Here is a 15,593-nt window from a genome sequence, read left to right as displayed (position 1 = left end):
TCTTAATTCTTGCTTCAAAAGTTCCAGACTTGTGTGAGTAAATCTTTGCCACCTTATAAGGTCCCTTTCACCTTAATTTTGCCCAGTCCAACCTTGTGGCTTTCTGCCACACCCAGCTTCATTCCTCCTCTTCTGTTGTTGGTTGGGATCTTTTGTCAGGATTGATATGGGAGACACTGTGTGCAATATTACTAAGCTGCTGTAAAAAGTAAAAACATCTACAACATGTTTTGTATGCTCTGGTTGTCCTATCTCTATTTTGTCAAGTTTTGAGCTATGATATATTAGGATGTTCCTGACTCCTCCCTCCCCCTTTTGAAATAGCACAGAATTTACAAAGCCGTGCTTTTCAGAAACATCCAAGTGAAAAGGTTTTGAGTAATCAGGGGAGTTGAGGGAGGATGCAGAGGCTAGAGCTTGCTTTGAGAAAGATAAACGCCTGTTCAGCGTCAGTTGTCCAGTCAAGAGTAGCCTGTAAGTTAGTCTACAGTCTCTGTGTAGTCAGCGATAAAAGAGGAACTGTAACCAGTCAGACCAAGAAAACACATCATATTACCAGCTGTTTGGTAAGCTGTTTGAGGTTTGGTATAATTCAAAATGGAAGCTTTAGACGATTCAGTCATGGACAGGCCAGTGTTTCCAACCTGACATCCTGACAGATAACAGAAGTGGCAACATTGCAATTTAGAACGAGATACCTTGTAGCCTTTTTGTGTAAGGAGGAATAGAATATCATGAGTGACCTTCAAACATGTAGCAGTTGAGGGGGCAGCTATCAGCAAATCATCCACATACTGGAGGAGAACCACACCATGTGAGAGCACGGGAGTGGATAAATGTTCCAAAAGGATAGCATTGAAAAATCCAGGGGATTGAATGAAACCTTGTGGGAGGCGAGTGGAAGTATACTGTTGGCCTTGAAGGGTAAAAGCAAACATTTGAGCAGTCTCAGGAGAGATTGGGACACAGTAAAGAAGCATTAGCTAAGTCACTGCATGTGAAACTAGTATGCTGTGGAGACACAGATGAGAGCATGGTGTAGGGATTGGGTGTTGAGTACGGGCAGGGGCGTACTACGCGATTAATTGGACGGAGGTCATGGACCATACGAGCTTCTTTTTTTTATCATCTTTTCGGCACTGGAAAGATAATGTTGTGATCCAGAAAATCTTTAGAACCAAGCGCACGACTCGGAGACAGTTTTACGTTTACAAATAACAATTTATTAGAAACGTGACTCGGTGTGAAATAACTGTGCAACACGATAATCAATGTGACTCTAGTGAACCCTAAAAACCCAAACACGCGTTACGAGGAGCCAGATCGGACACACGAGACGATACAGGGAAGACGGAGTCGCAGGAAGGACGGGAACGGTAACTACGGAGAGGGAGAAAACACGAGAGATTAACAAACACGAATAAACACAAGTATCCAGAATAACACGAAGAACGAGAGCTGACACTGAGGTACAAACCCATGGAGATGAAACAATAATCTGGCACCAGGAGCCAGCTTAAATAGCCAGATGATGATGAGTGGAAACAGCTGTGACCGCAGCTGAACCTAATGGAATGATTAGTGAGGGAAGGGAGACACGAGGGAACTGACAGACAGGGAAACAACAACAAAAACTGCATGTGGAAACCCCAAACATGACAGATAAGGTGTTCCACGGGCTGGAGGTGGGGACGACGACCTTGCTTACAAGTAAACCTTTAAGAGTGACAGAGATGTTATCTAATCTATGTGAGGAGAGTGGATATTGATATTGCTGTACATCTGATTTAAGAGGGATATCAAGGGGTTCCATATCAATCAGGCCTACATCAGTTGGGCCAGCAGACCATAAAGAGTTAGGGAGAGTAGATAAAACAGAAACAGAAACAGAGGAAGGGTGATCAGAGTAGGAGGAAAGAGGACAGTGACGTGACACATGTTCAAACAGAAGGCGGAGTGTGGAGGAGTGAGAAATTTTGTTAGAGGATAGAAAGGGGGAATAGAAAAGATCTGCATGTTGAGTTTGCTCCCAATTTGTAGCCTCGAGACAATGTTTCACCATGGGTCCCAACACCTGGGGGTTGTCTTGGTTAGGGACCATGAGGTTGACGTGGGGAGTGGAGGAAAAACCAAGCTTAAAAAACTTTAACAGTTCCTTTGGCAGCGTGACAGCAGCGACCACACTTTCTGGACCAACATAAATGTTTGCAGTAGAACAAAGGTTTGTGTTACTAGCTGTGTCCAAAAAGTCAAAGTCATATTGAGAGCCAGGGTGACAGGTGTAATTAAAGGTGATGTGGAGAATGTCTTTGGGTGGCTTGTAATCATGCAGGAAAACAATCCATGGCTGCCAGTGCAGAAAACAGTCTTCTAGTAAAGCACTTGATTCATCAATGTGGGGGAGCACCTGGCCCCAGTAAACAACAGCAGTGTCCTCAGTCTCAGCAACCACGAGCTGTAATCCATCTTGCACCACAACACACTATCTCTGTCCTTCATACACATTGTCACAGCTAACAACCTTTCCACAGGCCATCCGCACCAAACTGTGTCCCTGCGAGAGTAACACCTCCAGTCTGAGTTGTAGCAACAAGTCTTGTGCAAACAGAATTAAAGGACAATCAGGAGCTAACAGAAAAGAATGAGAAAAAGTCAGGTCGCGCCACACATGACTGTGGTGTTGAGAAATGAAGAGTTGTTGGTTTTCCCGAAAAACCCTGAACAGACATAGTAAAAGAGGAAGCAGGAAGAGGGGTATTTACAGAGGAGTACCTAGCACCTGTATCGATCATAAAAGGGAGATGTTGGTTGCCTACAGTAACATTTACGATAGGTTCCAGGTCTGCTGGGTTGTTGGTTCTTGGTTACAGGCACACCTAAAATGAGTCACTACCACTAGGGAAAGGGCCTGGTGGGGTTGTGGATGAGGTGGTGGGGGTTGTGAAGGAGGGGGAGTTTAAGAATCATGCTCATAGGGGTGAGCGTGGGGTTGGGACTATTGTAAATATGGGTACTGTACTCTCCAATGTCCCTGTTCCCCACAGTGGAAACTACCAGACCCATTCCTTCTGTACCTTTGATTACCAAACACTCTGCCACTGGGTGGACCACGCCCTCTACCTGTACCTCCACAACCGATTTGGAACCTACCTGAAGGTCCCCATTGTTGCTGTTGATAAACAGGGGCCTGTAAAGAAGTAGACACTACTGGAGGGGCGGATGTAGGTGCAGGTGTAGTGGGTGCTTGAATGTGTTTCTTAGCGGCGTTAAGTTTGTTCTGAGCGTCCTTGAGCTGTAATTTAAGAAGTTGGGTCTGTAAACCCATAGCCTCTTCTGTTTCTTTCTGCTGTAACAGTCTGTCTAGATTAACATGGTGTATGATGTGCGCTTTTCAGTCAATAAAAGTCTTCAAGGTTCAAGGTTCAAGGTTCTTTATTTGTCAATTCCAAAATATGTCAGACATACAGTGAAATCGAAATTACGTTTCCCCCCTCCCCACGGTGCAATGTAGATAAGAAAAAGGTAAATAAAATAAAACAAGCTAAAAAGAGGTAAAAAAGATGTAAAAAGATAAATAATATTTACAATAATAAACCTAAATGTGCAAAAGTATTAAGTTAAATAAAATGGAGTATAGAACCAGATTTATAAGAAAAGTGAACTTGTGCATGCGTGCAATGTGCAATAAGTGACCAGGGTTCTGTTTCAATGTTCAAACAGGAGGAGGTTCCAATGTTCAGTGTTCATGGGGGCAGAGGGGAGGGAGGGGAGGGAGGGAAGAGAGGGGAGAGAGGGGAGGGAAGAGAGGGGAGAGAGGGGAGGGAGGGGAGGGGAGGGAGGGAGGGAGGGAGGGGACGGACGGAAGAGAGTTCAGCTTCCTGACAGCTTGGTGGAAGAAGCTGTTTCTCAGTCTGGTAGAGCCGGCCCGCAGGCTGCGGTACCGTCTCCCCGATGGCAGGAGGCTGAAGAGGCTGTGTGAGGGGTGGGTGGGGTCACTCACAATGCGGGTTGCTTTGCGGGTGAGGCGGGTGCCGTAGAGGTCCAGAAGAGAGGGGAGCGGGACACCGATGATCCGTTCAGCCGCCTTCACTGTGCGCTGCAGGGTCTTGTGGTTGGCAGCAGTGCAGCTCCCCAGCCACACAGTGATGCAGCTGGTCAGGATTCTCTCGATGGTGCGTCTGTAGAAGGAGCACATGATGGGTCGGGATGCTCGTGCTCTCTTCAGCTTACGGAGGAAGTAGAGGCGCTGCTGGGACTTCTTGGCCAGTGATGTGGTGTTTGCTGTCCAGGAGAGATCCTCACTGATGTGGACCCCCAGGAACTTGGTGCTGCTCACTCTCTCCACAGGAGCACCGTCGATGGTCAGGGGGGGTTTGGGAGTGGGGGCCCTCCGGAAGTCGACAACAACCTCCTTGGTCTTGTCGATATTCAGGAAGAGGTTGTTGTCTTTGCACCACGTGGCCAGTTGGCCCACCTCCATCCTGTAGTGCGTCTCATCGTTGTTGGAGATGAGACCGACCACTGTTGTGTCGTCCGCAAACTTCACAATGTGGTTGCTGCTGAAGGATGGAGTGCAGTCGTGGGTCAGCAGCGTGAAGAGCAGGGGGCTGAGCACACAGCCTTGGGGGGCCCCGGTGCTCAGGATGGTGGTTTTTGATGCGTTGCCGCCAACCCGCACAGTCTGAGGCCTCTCGCTGAGGAAGTCCAGCAGCCAGTTGCACAGGGAAGTGCTGAGCCCCAGCTGGTCCAGTTTGCCGATCAGCTGCTGAGGGATGATGGTGTTGAATGCTGAACTGAAGTCTATCAACAGCATTCTGACGTATAAGTTTTTGGAGTCCAGGTGGGTGAGGGCTGGGTGAAGAGCAGAGCAGATTGCATCCTCGGTTGATCTGTTGCCCCGGTATGCAAACTGGTAGGGGTCCAGGGTGGAGGGAAGGGAGGATTTGATGTGGGCCATGACTAATCTTTCAAAGCACTTCATGATGATGGGGGTCAGTGCAACGGGTCTATAGTCATTGAGAGTGAATGGTGATGGCTTCTTTGGAATGGGTATGATGGTGGTCGTTTTGAAGCATGTTGGAACAACAGTCTGCCTCAGAGAAGTGTTGAAAATGTCTGTGAAGACATCTTTGAGCTCCTCTGCACAGTCCTTCAGCACACGGCTAGGGATGTTGTCTGGACCTGCAGCCTTGCGGGTGTTGATGTTGGAGAAGGTTCTCTTCACGCTGGCTGCAGTCAGGCACAGGGTCTGGTCGTGGGGAGGAGGGGTGGTCTTCTGTGCGGGCATGCTATTGTTTGCTTCAAACCTGGCAAAGAAGCTGTTTAGGTCGTTCAGCAGAGAGGTGTTGTTGTCACAGGTCTGTGGCTTGGGTTTGTAGTCCGTGATGGTCTGGATGCCACACCACAGGCTCTGCGCGTCTCTGCTGTCCTTGAAGTGTCTGGTTACTTTAAGTGAGTAGCTATGTTTAGCTTTCCTGATGCCACGGGACAGGTTGGCCCTCGCTGTTCTCAGGCCGACTGCATCTCCAGCTCTGAAGGCGATGTTCCTGGCCCTCAGTAGCCCGCGTACCTCTCCTGTCAGCCATGGCTTCTGGTTAGCCCGGGTGGTGATGGTTCTGGTGGTGGTGACATCATCAATGCATTTGCTGATGTAGGAGGTAACAGTGTCTGAGTACTCCTCAATGTCTGTGTGGTTGTTGTAGGTGGCTGCCTGCTTAAACATCTCCCAGTCTGTGGTTTCAAAGCAGTCCTGCAGTGCAGCAGAAGCCCCCTCTGGCCACACACATACCTGCTTCAGAACCGGTTTGGTGACTTTAACCCTGGGTCTGTAAGCTGGCATTAGCATTACACTGATGTGGTCAGAGTGGCCAATGTGGGGACGGGGTGACGCCTTGTAAGCACCTTTAACAGATGTGTAAATCATATCTAAGGTGTTACCTTCTCTTGTGGGGAAGTTCACGTGTTGGTGGAAATGGGGTAAAACCGTCTTAAGATTTGCGTGGTTAAAATCCCCTGCGATGATGAAAAATCCGTCTGGGTGGGCTGTCTGCTGCTCACTGATGGCGTTGTAAAGTTCCCAAAGTGCATCGACTCTATCCGCGTTGTTGTTAGTGGGAGGGATATAGCAGGCGAGCAGGGTCGCTGTAATCTCCCTCGGTTGATAGAAAGGACGGCACTTTATGATCATAAACTCCACCAGCGGTGAACAGTGCTTACATACGACAGCTACATCCCGACACCACGCATCTCTAATGTAGACACAGACTCCACCACCTTTCTTCTTTCCTCCTTTAATAAGGATTCTGTCCGAACGGTAGCATGTGAATTGTTCAAGCTGAACGGCGGAGTCCGGGATGCGTTCGTTCAGCCATGTCTCTGTGAATATGTACGCACAGCCGTCCCTAACGTCGCGGTGCACAGCTCTCATCAGCTCTATGTGGTCCATTTTATTGTCCAAAGATCTTACATTTGCCAGCTAAATAGTCGGAAGAGCAGTCCTGTAGGGCATTTTAGCGAGCCTCGCTTTTATACCTGCACGTTTACCTCTCTTTTGTTTTCGTTCGCATCGTTTGCGCTTACGTCTCCTCTCCAGGGGGTCAACTGGCTCGCGAAGTAATCCCAAAGTTTGAAGCTGTTGTTTTAGGGATTCCGGTAATAAATCCACAGAAATGTCATTACTGTTTGAGTCCAGTAGATGTCCGACTGAATTACAACCTCAGTTCAGTTTACAACACAGCCGAAAAGGAATATAAAAACGTGATCAAAACAGACATGTATGGTGCAGTGCTCTGTTTGCAAGGCCTAACTGGTAAGCTTCTACAGCAGTCCTGATGACCACTGCAGCCAGCTACTGGGGGTTGTAGCTTAGTCACACAAACAGTTTTGATACACATCCATTTTTTCACCACAGGCTTCCCCTTAGCATTGAAGTTGGTATTGTTAAAAACTTCTTAACACATAGAGACCTAATCTGCACTAATCAAAACCGCGGGTAACCCTTCGAACAGTTCTCACTGTTTTCACTGGTAGGACAACCCAGTCCTTTACTGGACCGGAACATCTAGTTGGTGCACCGTGTTTGTCTGAAGGGCGAATCCCCACAGCTCCACCGAGCCGTGGGTCCTACGCGACCACTCCTTCATTGAGGCCTTCTCAACCCAACTCCAGACAATGTCGGCGGTCACCAAGTCACTAAGGGTTTTTTAAGTCACCTTGTGTGTGTTGGTTTTCTTAGAGAAGGGAGAGAAGAGACTCAGGTTCAAATTGAATAAACCAGAAGGTTTAATGAAGCAAGGAAATGCAATATAGATACCGAGGGCGTTGTCTCAGCTGAGGATCTACCTCGCTGACATGCACGTCAGCTACCAAAACCAGAGAGTAGACCACAAATGTCGAAAGTCACAGGATTATATACAGTAGTTGCAGTAAGTTGCATCCTCTAAAATGCTTGTGTGCTGTCTCAGCAGAAGTTTTAGCAGAGGTGGGGTAGTGTTGTTTGTGTGTTAGTTTCAGAAAGTGTCCTTGAAGTGTTGCACCTTGAGAAGACAATAGAGAGTCTGTGCTGCAAGCTTAGAACAAAAAAGAAGAGGTACATTGGCCGAAGAAAATAGCTTCAACAGTACAGTAATTTGGTAAATGGTTATATAGTAGCGAGGCTCACGCCCTAAGCAAGCCCCACACTGAAGTTTGAAAAGATGCCAGGTCCAAAAAATATGCATTTTATTACCCATATTCCAGGAGTTGTGGCATGCTCACTAGTGCCCCCGTTGACTTCCACTTTTGACTGATATAACCTTGCATTATTGTCGTCCATTGCTAAGAAGATTCATTAGAGAATAACAAATATGCCTTGCTTTACAGCACTGGATCAAGGAAGTACCATTTTTCCATTAAAGGGTGCAATGTGTGCTTCACTATAGCTACAAAATAAAAGTATATGTTTTGTGTGTTTATCCTAGGCCTTTATGGAGATCCAGTAAAAAAGAAGGGCGTGGTAGCTGATAAGGTAAGAACAAATATCGTCTGTGTTAAATTAAAATTTGACAGTCTTAGACTTTCTTGAGCTAATTTTTAATGTATACCACTCTCTGTCTGTAGATGGTAGAGATCTTTTTCCAGTTTTCAGAGCATTCCTTAAAGAAATGTCCAGAACAAGGCAAGATCCAAGTAATGGAGCAGCATTTTCAAGTAAGAAAACAACAGATCTTTTCTCAAGAATATTTTTATTGAGTTTTTTACACATTTCCAGAGAGGGAGTACAGGTATACAGAGGTAGACATCGGGTGTGTGCAAACTGTAAATCAGCGGAAATATACAGGTACACTTTATCATTTGTACTGTACATATAGGTGCCAACGTACAGAGATAGTTCGCATCACACATCTACAGTTACTGATCACTTTCTGTACCCCCACACATCCTCAATCGGTAGAAACAAGGCGTAAACAATTTTGAAAAAGAGCAAAGAAAGACATAAAACAAAACAAACAACTCCCCCCCCCCCCCCAAAAAAAAAAAAAAAAAAAAAAAAAAGACAAACCGCACACTGTCTCTTGCCTGGAGCGAGTCGGAAAGTTAGAAAGTTACAGAGCTGGAAGCCGGGTTATTGGAAAGCTAAAAGATAAACAAGTCTGCTTTTATTGTAGGAAAACCGAGGTCTGGGACAATTAAGTTTACTGATGGTTCCTAAAGTATTCCAGAAAAGGCCCCCACAGCTTTTCAAGATTAATAGTTGAGTTGCAGACTGAATAGCGAATCTTTTCAAGCTTTAGACAGGCCATAAGGTCTCTAAGCCACTGGGCGTGGGTGGGCGGAGCAGCATCCCTCCACTTCAGTAAAATGGCCCGCCTGGCCAAAAGTGACGCAAATGAGATTGTGCGGCGCTTACTGGGAGTGAGATGGTTGTCGTCTCCTGTGGTGCCAAAAATAGCCAGCAGAGGATTAGGTTCCAAATTCAGATGAAGGACTGAAGACAATGTTCAGTATTGTCTCTCCAGTATTTTTCCAGACTGGGACACGACCAGAACATGTGGATAAGAGAAGCCTCAGCAGTCCTACACTTATCACAACAGGGATCAACATCTGGATAGAAGCAGGATAATTTAGCCTTTGATATGTGGGCCCTATGCACTACTTTGAACTGTAGCAGGCTATGACGAGCACAGAGGGAAGTTGAGTTGACCAGTTTAAAAATTGAACTCCAAGTGTCATCTGAAATAGACAGGTTTAGATCCTGTTTCCAGGAAGATTTGATTTTGTCAAGGGGGGCCTGTTTAATAGCTGCCAGTCTGTCATATATTATCGATATTAGCCCTTTTCGTGAGGGATGCAGGTTGAGGAGAGCATCAACAACGAGCGTGTCAGGTGTCTCAGGGAAGTTTGGTAATTGACTACGGAGGAAGTGACGAAGTTGCAGGTATCTAAATAAGTGAGTGCTCGGTTGGCTGAATTTCTTAGAGAGTTGCTCAAATGAAGCAAAACTGTTTTCTATGAAGAGGTCCTTAAAACGTTTAATGCCCCGTCTGTGCCACTCGTGAAATGCAGGATCAAGTAGAGAAGGTTGAAAAAGATGGTTGGACCAGACGGGGCTCGAGAGAGAGAAGTCATTAAAACCAAAGTATCTCCTGAACTGGACCCACACTCTTATGGAGTGCCAGACCACTGGGTTGTCCAGTGGTTTACTCGAAGAGAGAGGAAGAGAAGATCCGAGCAGAGCTAGGATGGAAATGTTTTTGCCCGATTTCAGCTCCGTAGCCACCCCCAGTGGACAACAAGTTTGGTAATGAAAGTAAGACCAGGCAGTAAGACAGCGTATATTCGCTTCCCATTAGTAAAAGCAAAAATTAGGCAGACCCAAGCCTCCGTCGTATTTTGATTTTTGGAGATGAACTTTACCTAGTCGAGGTCTCTTGCCCTTCCATATATATAGGATGTTATAAGTGAGTCCAATGAGTCAAAAAAGGATTTAGGGATAAACGTTGGTATGGATTGAAAGAAATAAAGGAACGTTGGGAGAATAGTCATTTTGGAAAACAACAGATCTTAAAGTCTCCAGTATGCCATAGAGGCACAAATGTGACAGAATACAACCACTTTACAATAATTGTAGGTAAATTGCCTACATTCCTGGCTGTCAATAGATGTTACAGCATTTTGGAGTCACGTATAATCTCTTTTTCTGAGAGTGGGATGAGTAGATAGACATCAATATCATGTCTTTGGTTAATATGTAGGTAGTCTGGTTTTTCCAGACTTATGTTGCAGACAATTTAGGCATCCATTAGCAAAAGAAAGCAATTTCTGACAAAATATGGGAAAACATTTTTTTTAAGACTGGGCTCCACTGAAATGCTGTCACTGAGTTCTATCAATGTATAAAATATATCACTGGATATAACATTTGTTATATTGCCTACCTTAGTTGTTGGATCTATTGTGTATAAAGTAGAAGCTATTTTAGTATGACCAGTTCAAAATGTGTAAATTAATGAGGAAGGATGTCCAAGGGTGGATAGAGTTGAAAAATTCCCAATGAGGCTATTAAGAGCTCTGCGGGCTGTAAGTGTTTTCTCATAATCAACATATTTAACAGAAACTGCTGTTCTGTGTATGTCATTGATGCAATACATTGCTAGAAAGCTAATATCGTTATGGTTTGACCATGTAACCATTTCAAGATACAACCATTCTACCACAATCAATAATAATAATAATAATAATGATAAATTCTATTTGTAAAGCAATTTACATTTATAAAATCTCAAAGTGCTACAGAGTTAAAAAGGATAAAAGGGTAGTTCATCGATGCATCTGTCAGACCAAGGACAAACAAACAAATCTTTCTCAGCAAGAGTCCCTACAATCCAAATCCACTAAAAGATTTAGTTCAAATTACCGCATTCATTCATATTTCTGTCAATATTCAACAGTATTGTCTGTGCTAATTCAAGCACTCTGATCTTTCAATTGGGACCTAGAATTTGATTATTCAGGACCTTCCATTTTCTGTTCTTAAACTACTAGCCAATGAGAGTCTGAGTAGAAACGGGACTTTCTTTCTTTCAGATATGTCAGTTCAAAAAAGGAATAACAACTGTCTTGTCTCTTTGGAGAGTCGGGCACAAGTGCGATCAACTGACTAGAGTTGACAAAGGTAATAGGACTTTAGCTTGTATAGCGCGTTTCTCGTCTTCTGACTACTCAAAGCCTTTTTACACCACATGTAATTGATTTTCCAGGTAGCCTTTGATTTTCCAGGAAGCCTTTAGTAAGATCTGGCAAGGGACAGCAGATGAAAATTAGCCTTTTGGCTAACTCTGGAAAATTTACATAATGTTTTTTTTAATATGCATTGTCCCTGTAAAATAAAAAAATTACAAATGTCAAACCTACCCATCTACACACTGATGGCAGTGTTTGCTATGTTAGGTGACCATCAGAAGTAACCAATCCCATTCATACAAATTCCTGACGCAGCAGGGGGAGAAAATTGGTGATAACTGTCTTGCCCAAGGACACATCAGACCTTCTGACGGTCGAACCCTCAACCTTCCAGTTGAAAGACAATGACTCTACCACAGCCGCCCACAAGGTTGATTTCACAAAGGTGAAATCAAGCAACAAAAATATAATTAATGGAAATCTTATTTAATGGAAGTTAAATGTTCTATCTTTTTTTTTTTTAAATTAACAACCACATTAATGAATAAAAACAATTTAACACTGATAATAAAAATATAATAATACGTTTTATTTGTAGTGCACTTTTCAGAGTGTTAATGTGTTAACATGTTAATGGGTGTGGGCTCTAAACTAAACTAAAAATGTGACAATTTCATTTAATGACTTTCACAACATTAATGGGGAAACAAAAGAGTTTAATGAATAATTAAGAACAGAGGATGAGACCCTTTTGCCTAATTTGTCTAATATACAGTGCCTTGCGAAAGTATTCGGCCCCCTTGAACTTTTCGACCTTTTGCCACATTTCAGGCATCAAACATAAAGATATAAAACTGTAATTGTTTGTGAAGAATCAACAACAAGTGGGACACAATCATGAAGTGGAACGAAATTTATTGGATATTTCAAACTGTATTAACAAATAAAGAACTGAAAATTGGGCGTGCAAAATTATTCAGCCCCTCTACTTTCAGTGCAGCAAACTCTCTCCAAAAGTTCAGTGAGGATCTCTGAATGATCCAATGTTTACCTAAATGACTATTGATGATAAATAGAATCCACCTGTGTGTAATCAAGTCTCCGTATAAATGCACCTGCTATGTGATAGTCTCAGAGGTCAGTTTAAAGCGCAGAGAGCATCATGAAGAACAAGGAACACACCAGGCAGGTCTGAGATACTGTTGTGGAGAAGTTTAAAGCCGGATTTGGATACAAAAAGATTTCCCAAGCTTTAAACATCCCAAGGAGCACTGTGCAAGCGATAATATTGAAATGGAAGGAGTATCACACCACTGCAAATCTACAAAGACCCGGCCCTCTAAACTTTCAGCTCATGCAAGGAGAAAACTGATCAGAGATGCTGCCAAGCGGCCCATGATCACTCTGGATGAACTGCAGAAATGTACAGCTGTGGTGGGAGACTCTGTCCACAGGACAACAATCAGTCATATACTGCACAACTCTGGCCTTTATGGAAGAGTGGCAAGAAGAAAGCCATTTCTTAAAGATATCCATAAAAAGTGTTGTTTAAAGTTTGCCACAAGCCACCTGGGACACACACCAAACATGTGGAAGAAGGTGCTCTGGTCAGACGAAACCAAAATTTAACTTTTTGGCAACAATGCAAAATGTTATGTTTGGCGTAAACGCAACGCAGCTCATCACCATGAACACACCATCCCCACTGTCAAACATGGTGGTGGCAGCATCATTGTTTGGGCCTGCTTTTCTTCATCAGGGTCAGGGAAGCTGGTTAAAATTGATAGGAAGATGGATGGAGCCAAATACAGGACCATTCTGGAAGAAAACCTGATGGAGTCTGCAAAAGACCTGAGAGTGGGACGGAGATTTGTCTTCCAACAAGACAATGATCCAAAACATAAAGCAAAATCTACATCTCTGGTTCACAAATAAACATATCCCTGTGTTAGAATGGCCAAGTCAAAGTCCAGACCTGAATCCTATCGAGAATCTGTGGAAACAACGGAAAACTGCTGTTCACAAACGCTGTCCATCCAACGTCACTGAGCTCGAGCTGTTTTGCAAGGAGGAATGGGCAAATATTCCAGTCTCTCAATGTGCAAAACTGATAGAGACATACCCCAAGCGACTTACAGCAGTAATCGCAGCAAAAGGTGGCGCTACAAAGTATTAACTTAAGGGGGCTGAATAATTTTGCACACCCAATTTTTCCGTTTTTTATTTGTTAAAAATGTTTGAAATATCCAATAAATTTCGTTTCACTTCATGATTGTGTCCCACTTGTTGTTGATTCTTCACAAAAAAATCCAGTTTTAAATCTTTATGTTTGAAGCCTGAAATGTGGCAAAAGGTCGAAAAGTTCAAGGGGGCCGAATACTTTCGCAAGGCACTGTATAGTCTATATCAGGGGTGTCCAAAGTGCGGCCCGGGGGCCATTTGTGGCCCTTGAGTGGATTTTTTGTGGCCCTTGACTTCAAATCGAAGAATCAGAAGATTTTGGCCCCAGGCCTCATCAGATGGCATATTTCGTTCTTTTTTTCTTTTTCATGTTAGCGAGGGAGACCTATAAAAGCCTGACTATTCTTTCCAAAAAATTAGAACACAGCAGTTTCCCACTGCAATTAGTTATAGTGCATTTACATTATTTTTTGAAGAGGTCAAAATACAAAAAGTTCCTTCCAATATAAAAAAAAAAAAAAAAAAAAAACCCTGTGGCCCGTGAGCGATTCTAATGCGACAATTTTGGCCTGCAAGAAAAAAAGTTTGGACACCACTGGTCTATATACTTTAACTGTGGAGAGTCATGATGTTTTTTTTTCTTCTTTTCTTTGCTGTTCCTTACTGATTGAAAATTACAAGTCACTATCTTGATCTTTGTCTCTTTATGGTTTTCTTAGGATGTAGTTCCAGTCCTGGTGGATTACTGCCTGCTTCTTAAAAGGGCGTAAGTACCCAACATTTAAGACACATAGGTGTAAATGCGTAACTACATAAGAAAGATCTTGATAGAAAAAAAATGTGTGTCTAGAAGTTTTTGAAACAAACTAGACATACAGTACATATGATCAGATGCAGATTTAAACCAACTTAAAGCAGTCCCTGTAATAGTATGTGGTGGTCAACTGTGACAAAAGCAGCACTAAGATCCTACAGGATGAGCACAGTAAAAGTAGATTATTTGTAACATTAACTAGTGCAGTCGAAGTGCTATGGGGGGCTGTTAATCCTAAAAGCTCATGAAATCATTACTGCTTAGGGAACACATGGCTCAATGGAGCTTTGACTCTATTAAACGGGCTACAGTGCTGAAAAGGTCTCTAGCATTGTTGTTTTTTTTCTTCGATTAGAGAGGAAGTAGTAGGCAGCTCAAGCATGATGCAGAGCCCTCATATTTTTATTAAGACTATCCTGCCAAAATAAAACACATTCTTCTCTATTGGTGGAGTGCCACATTCTTTCAAATTAATTGCAACAGCAACGTTGGTTTCAGAAAATAGGTGTCTAAGGGCGGTAAACTATAATATAAGTGGCTGAAAGGTTCTTTGAGACGTGTTGTGAAAACTAACAACAAGGCTTTCATAAGAAGTATAATTGCACTTTTGTCAAGGGTTCATTAGAAGACTAGAATTAAAAATAGCTGCCACTTTGGCCAGTGTCTCCAGGTAGAAGAGTAATTAAATGACCTGGATGGGTTAATTTATTTAAACTTACATAACTGATCTTGACACAGCCAGGTTTCTGATCAACAAAGTAAATCAATAAGATTATCTGACATCAGATCATTTATAACGGAGATTTAAATGTTAATGATCTCAAATTTAATAGTCCGTATTGAAGTGTTGAATTGTTGTTTGTTTTCATAGTTTTAATTTTAGGATTTTTTCAATGATTAATGCCTTTAATATTTATGATTGGATAACTTGTAAAAAAAGGTCTAGGCCAGGGGACAGACGCAGAACCTTTTGTATAATCAGAATTAGTTACAGCTGTTGTGGCTGGGAAACTGCTCTAAATGAAGCGCAGAGGGGCGTGTAAGACTGCAGCTCTACTGTACCTCCTGGTCGGAACTGTTGTTGTCACGGTTTGGAACTATTAGACTTATTACTTTTCTAGATTATAGAGCTGCATTATCAAAAGTGAGATGGATGCTGTCTCTTCCTAACAGATCAGGTTTTCTGGTCTTGTGTTCTTTGTTCCCGCCCACATTGTCCTCACCTGTGTCTGATTACCCTTGGTCTATTTAGGCCCCGTCCACACGTAGCCGGGTATCTCACAAAACAAAGATTTTTTCCACGTTTTGGCCTCTCATCCACACGAAAACACAGATTTACGGAATCAAAAACGAAGCTTTTAAAAACCTCTGACCAAAGTGACCAAAGAAGATTTGTGAACTCTTGCGTGTGGACGTCAATAACCAGGGTTTTGCGTTT

General features: G+C 43.3%; 1 protein-coding gene across 1 annotated transcript in view; it reads left to right on the top strand.

Annotated features, from left to right (window-relative positions):
• vps8 (VPS8 subunit of CORVET complex) overlaps nt 1-15,593 on the top strand; it is a 129,300-nt gene that overhangs the window by 40,687 nt on the left and 73,020 nt on the right. The window contains exons 18-20 of the mRNA XM_079362628.1: nt 7,959-8,005; nt 8,098-8,187; nt 14,061-14,107. Of these exons, the coding sequence (XP_079218754.1) occupies nt 7,959-8,005; nt 8,098-8,187; nt 14,061-14,107 (184 nt within the window). The remainder of the gene's footprint in view (nt 1-7,958; nt 8,006-8,097; nt 8,188-14,060; nt 14,108-15,593) is intronic.

The sequence above is a fragment of the Symphodus melops genome, assembly GCF_947650265.1.
Source record: "Symphodus melops genome assembly, chromosome: 15".
Classification (NCBI taxonomy): Eukaryota; Metazoa; Chordata; class Actinopteri; order Labriformes; family Labridae; genus Symphodus; species Symphodus melops.
The sequence above is the reverse complement of the archived record's forward strand: the minus strand, read 5'-3'. Positions and strand labels throughout refer to the sequence as shown.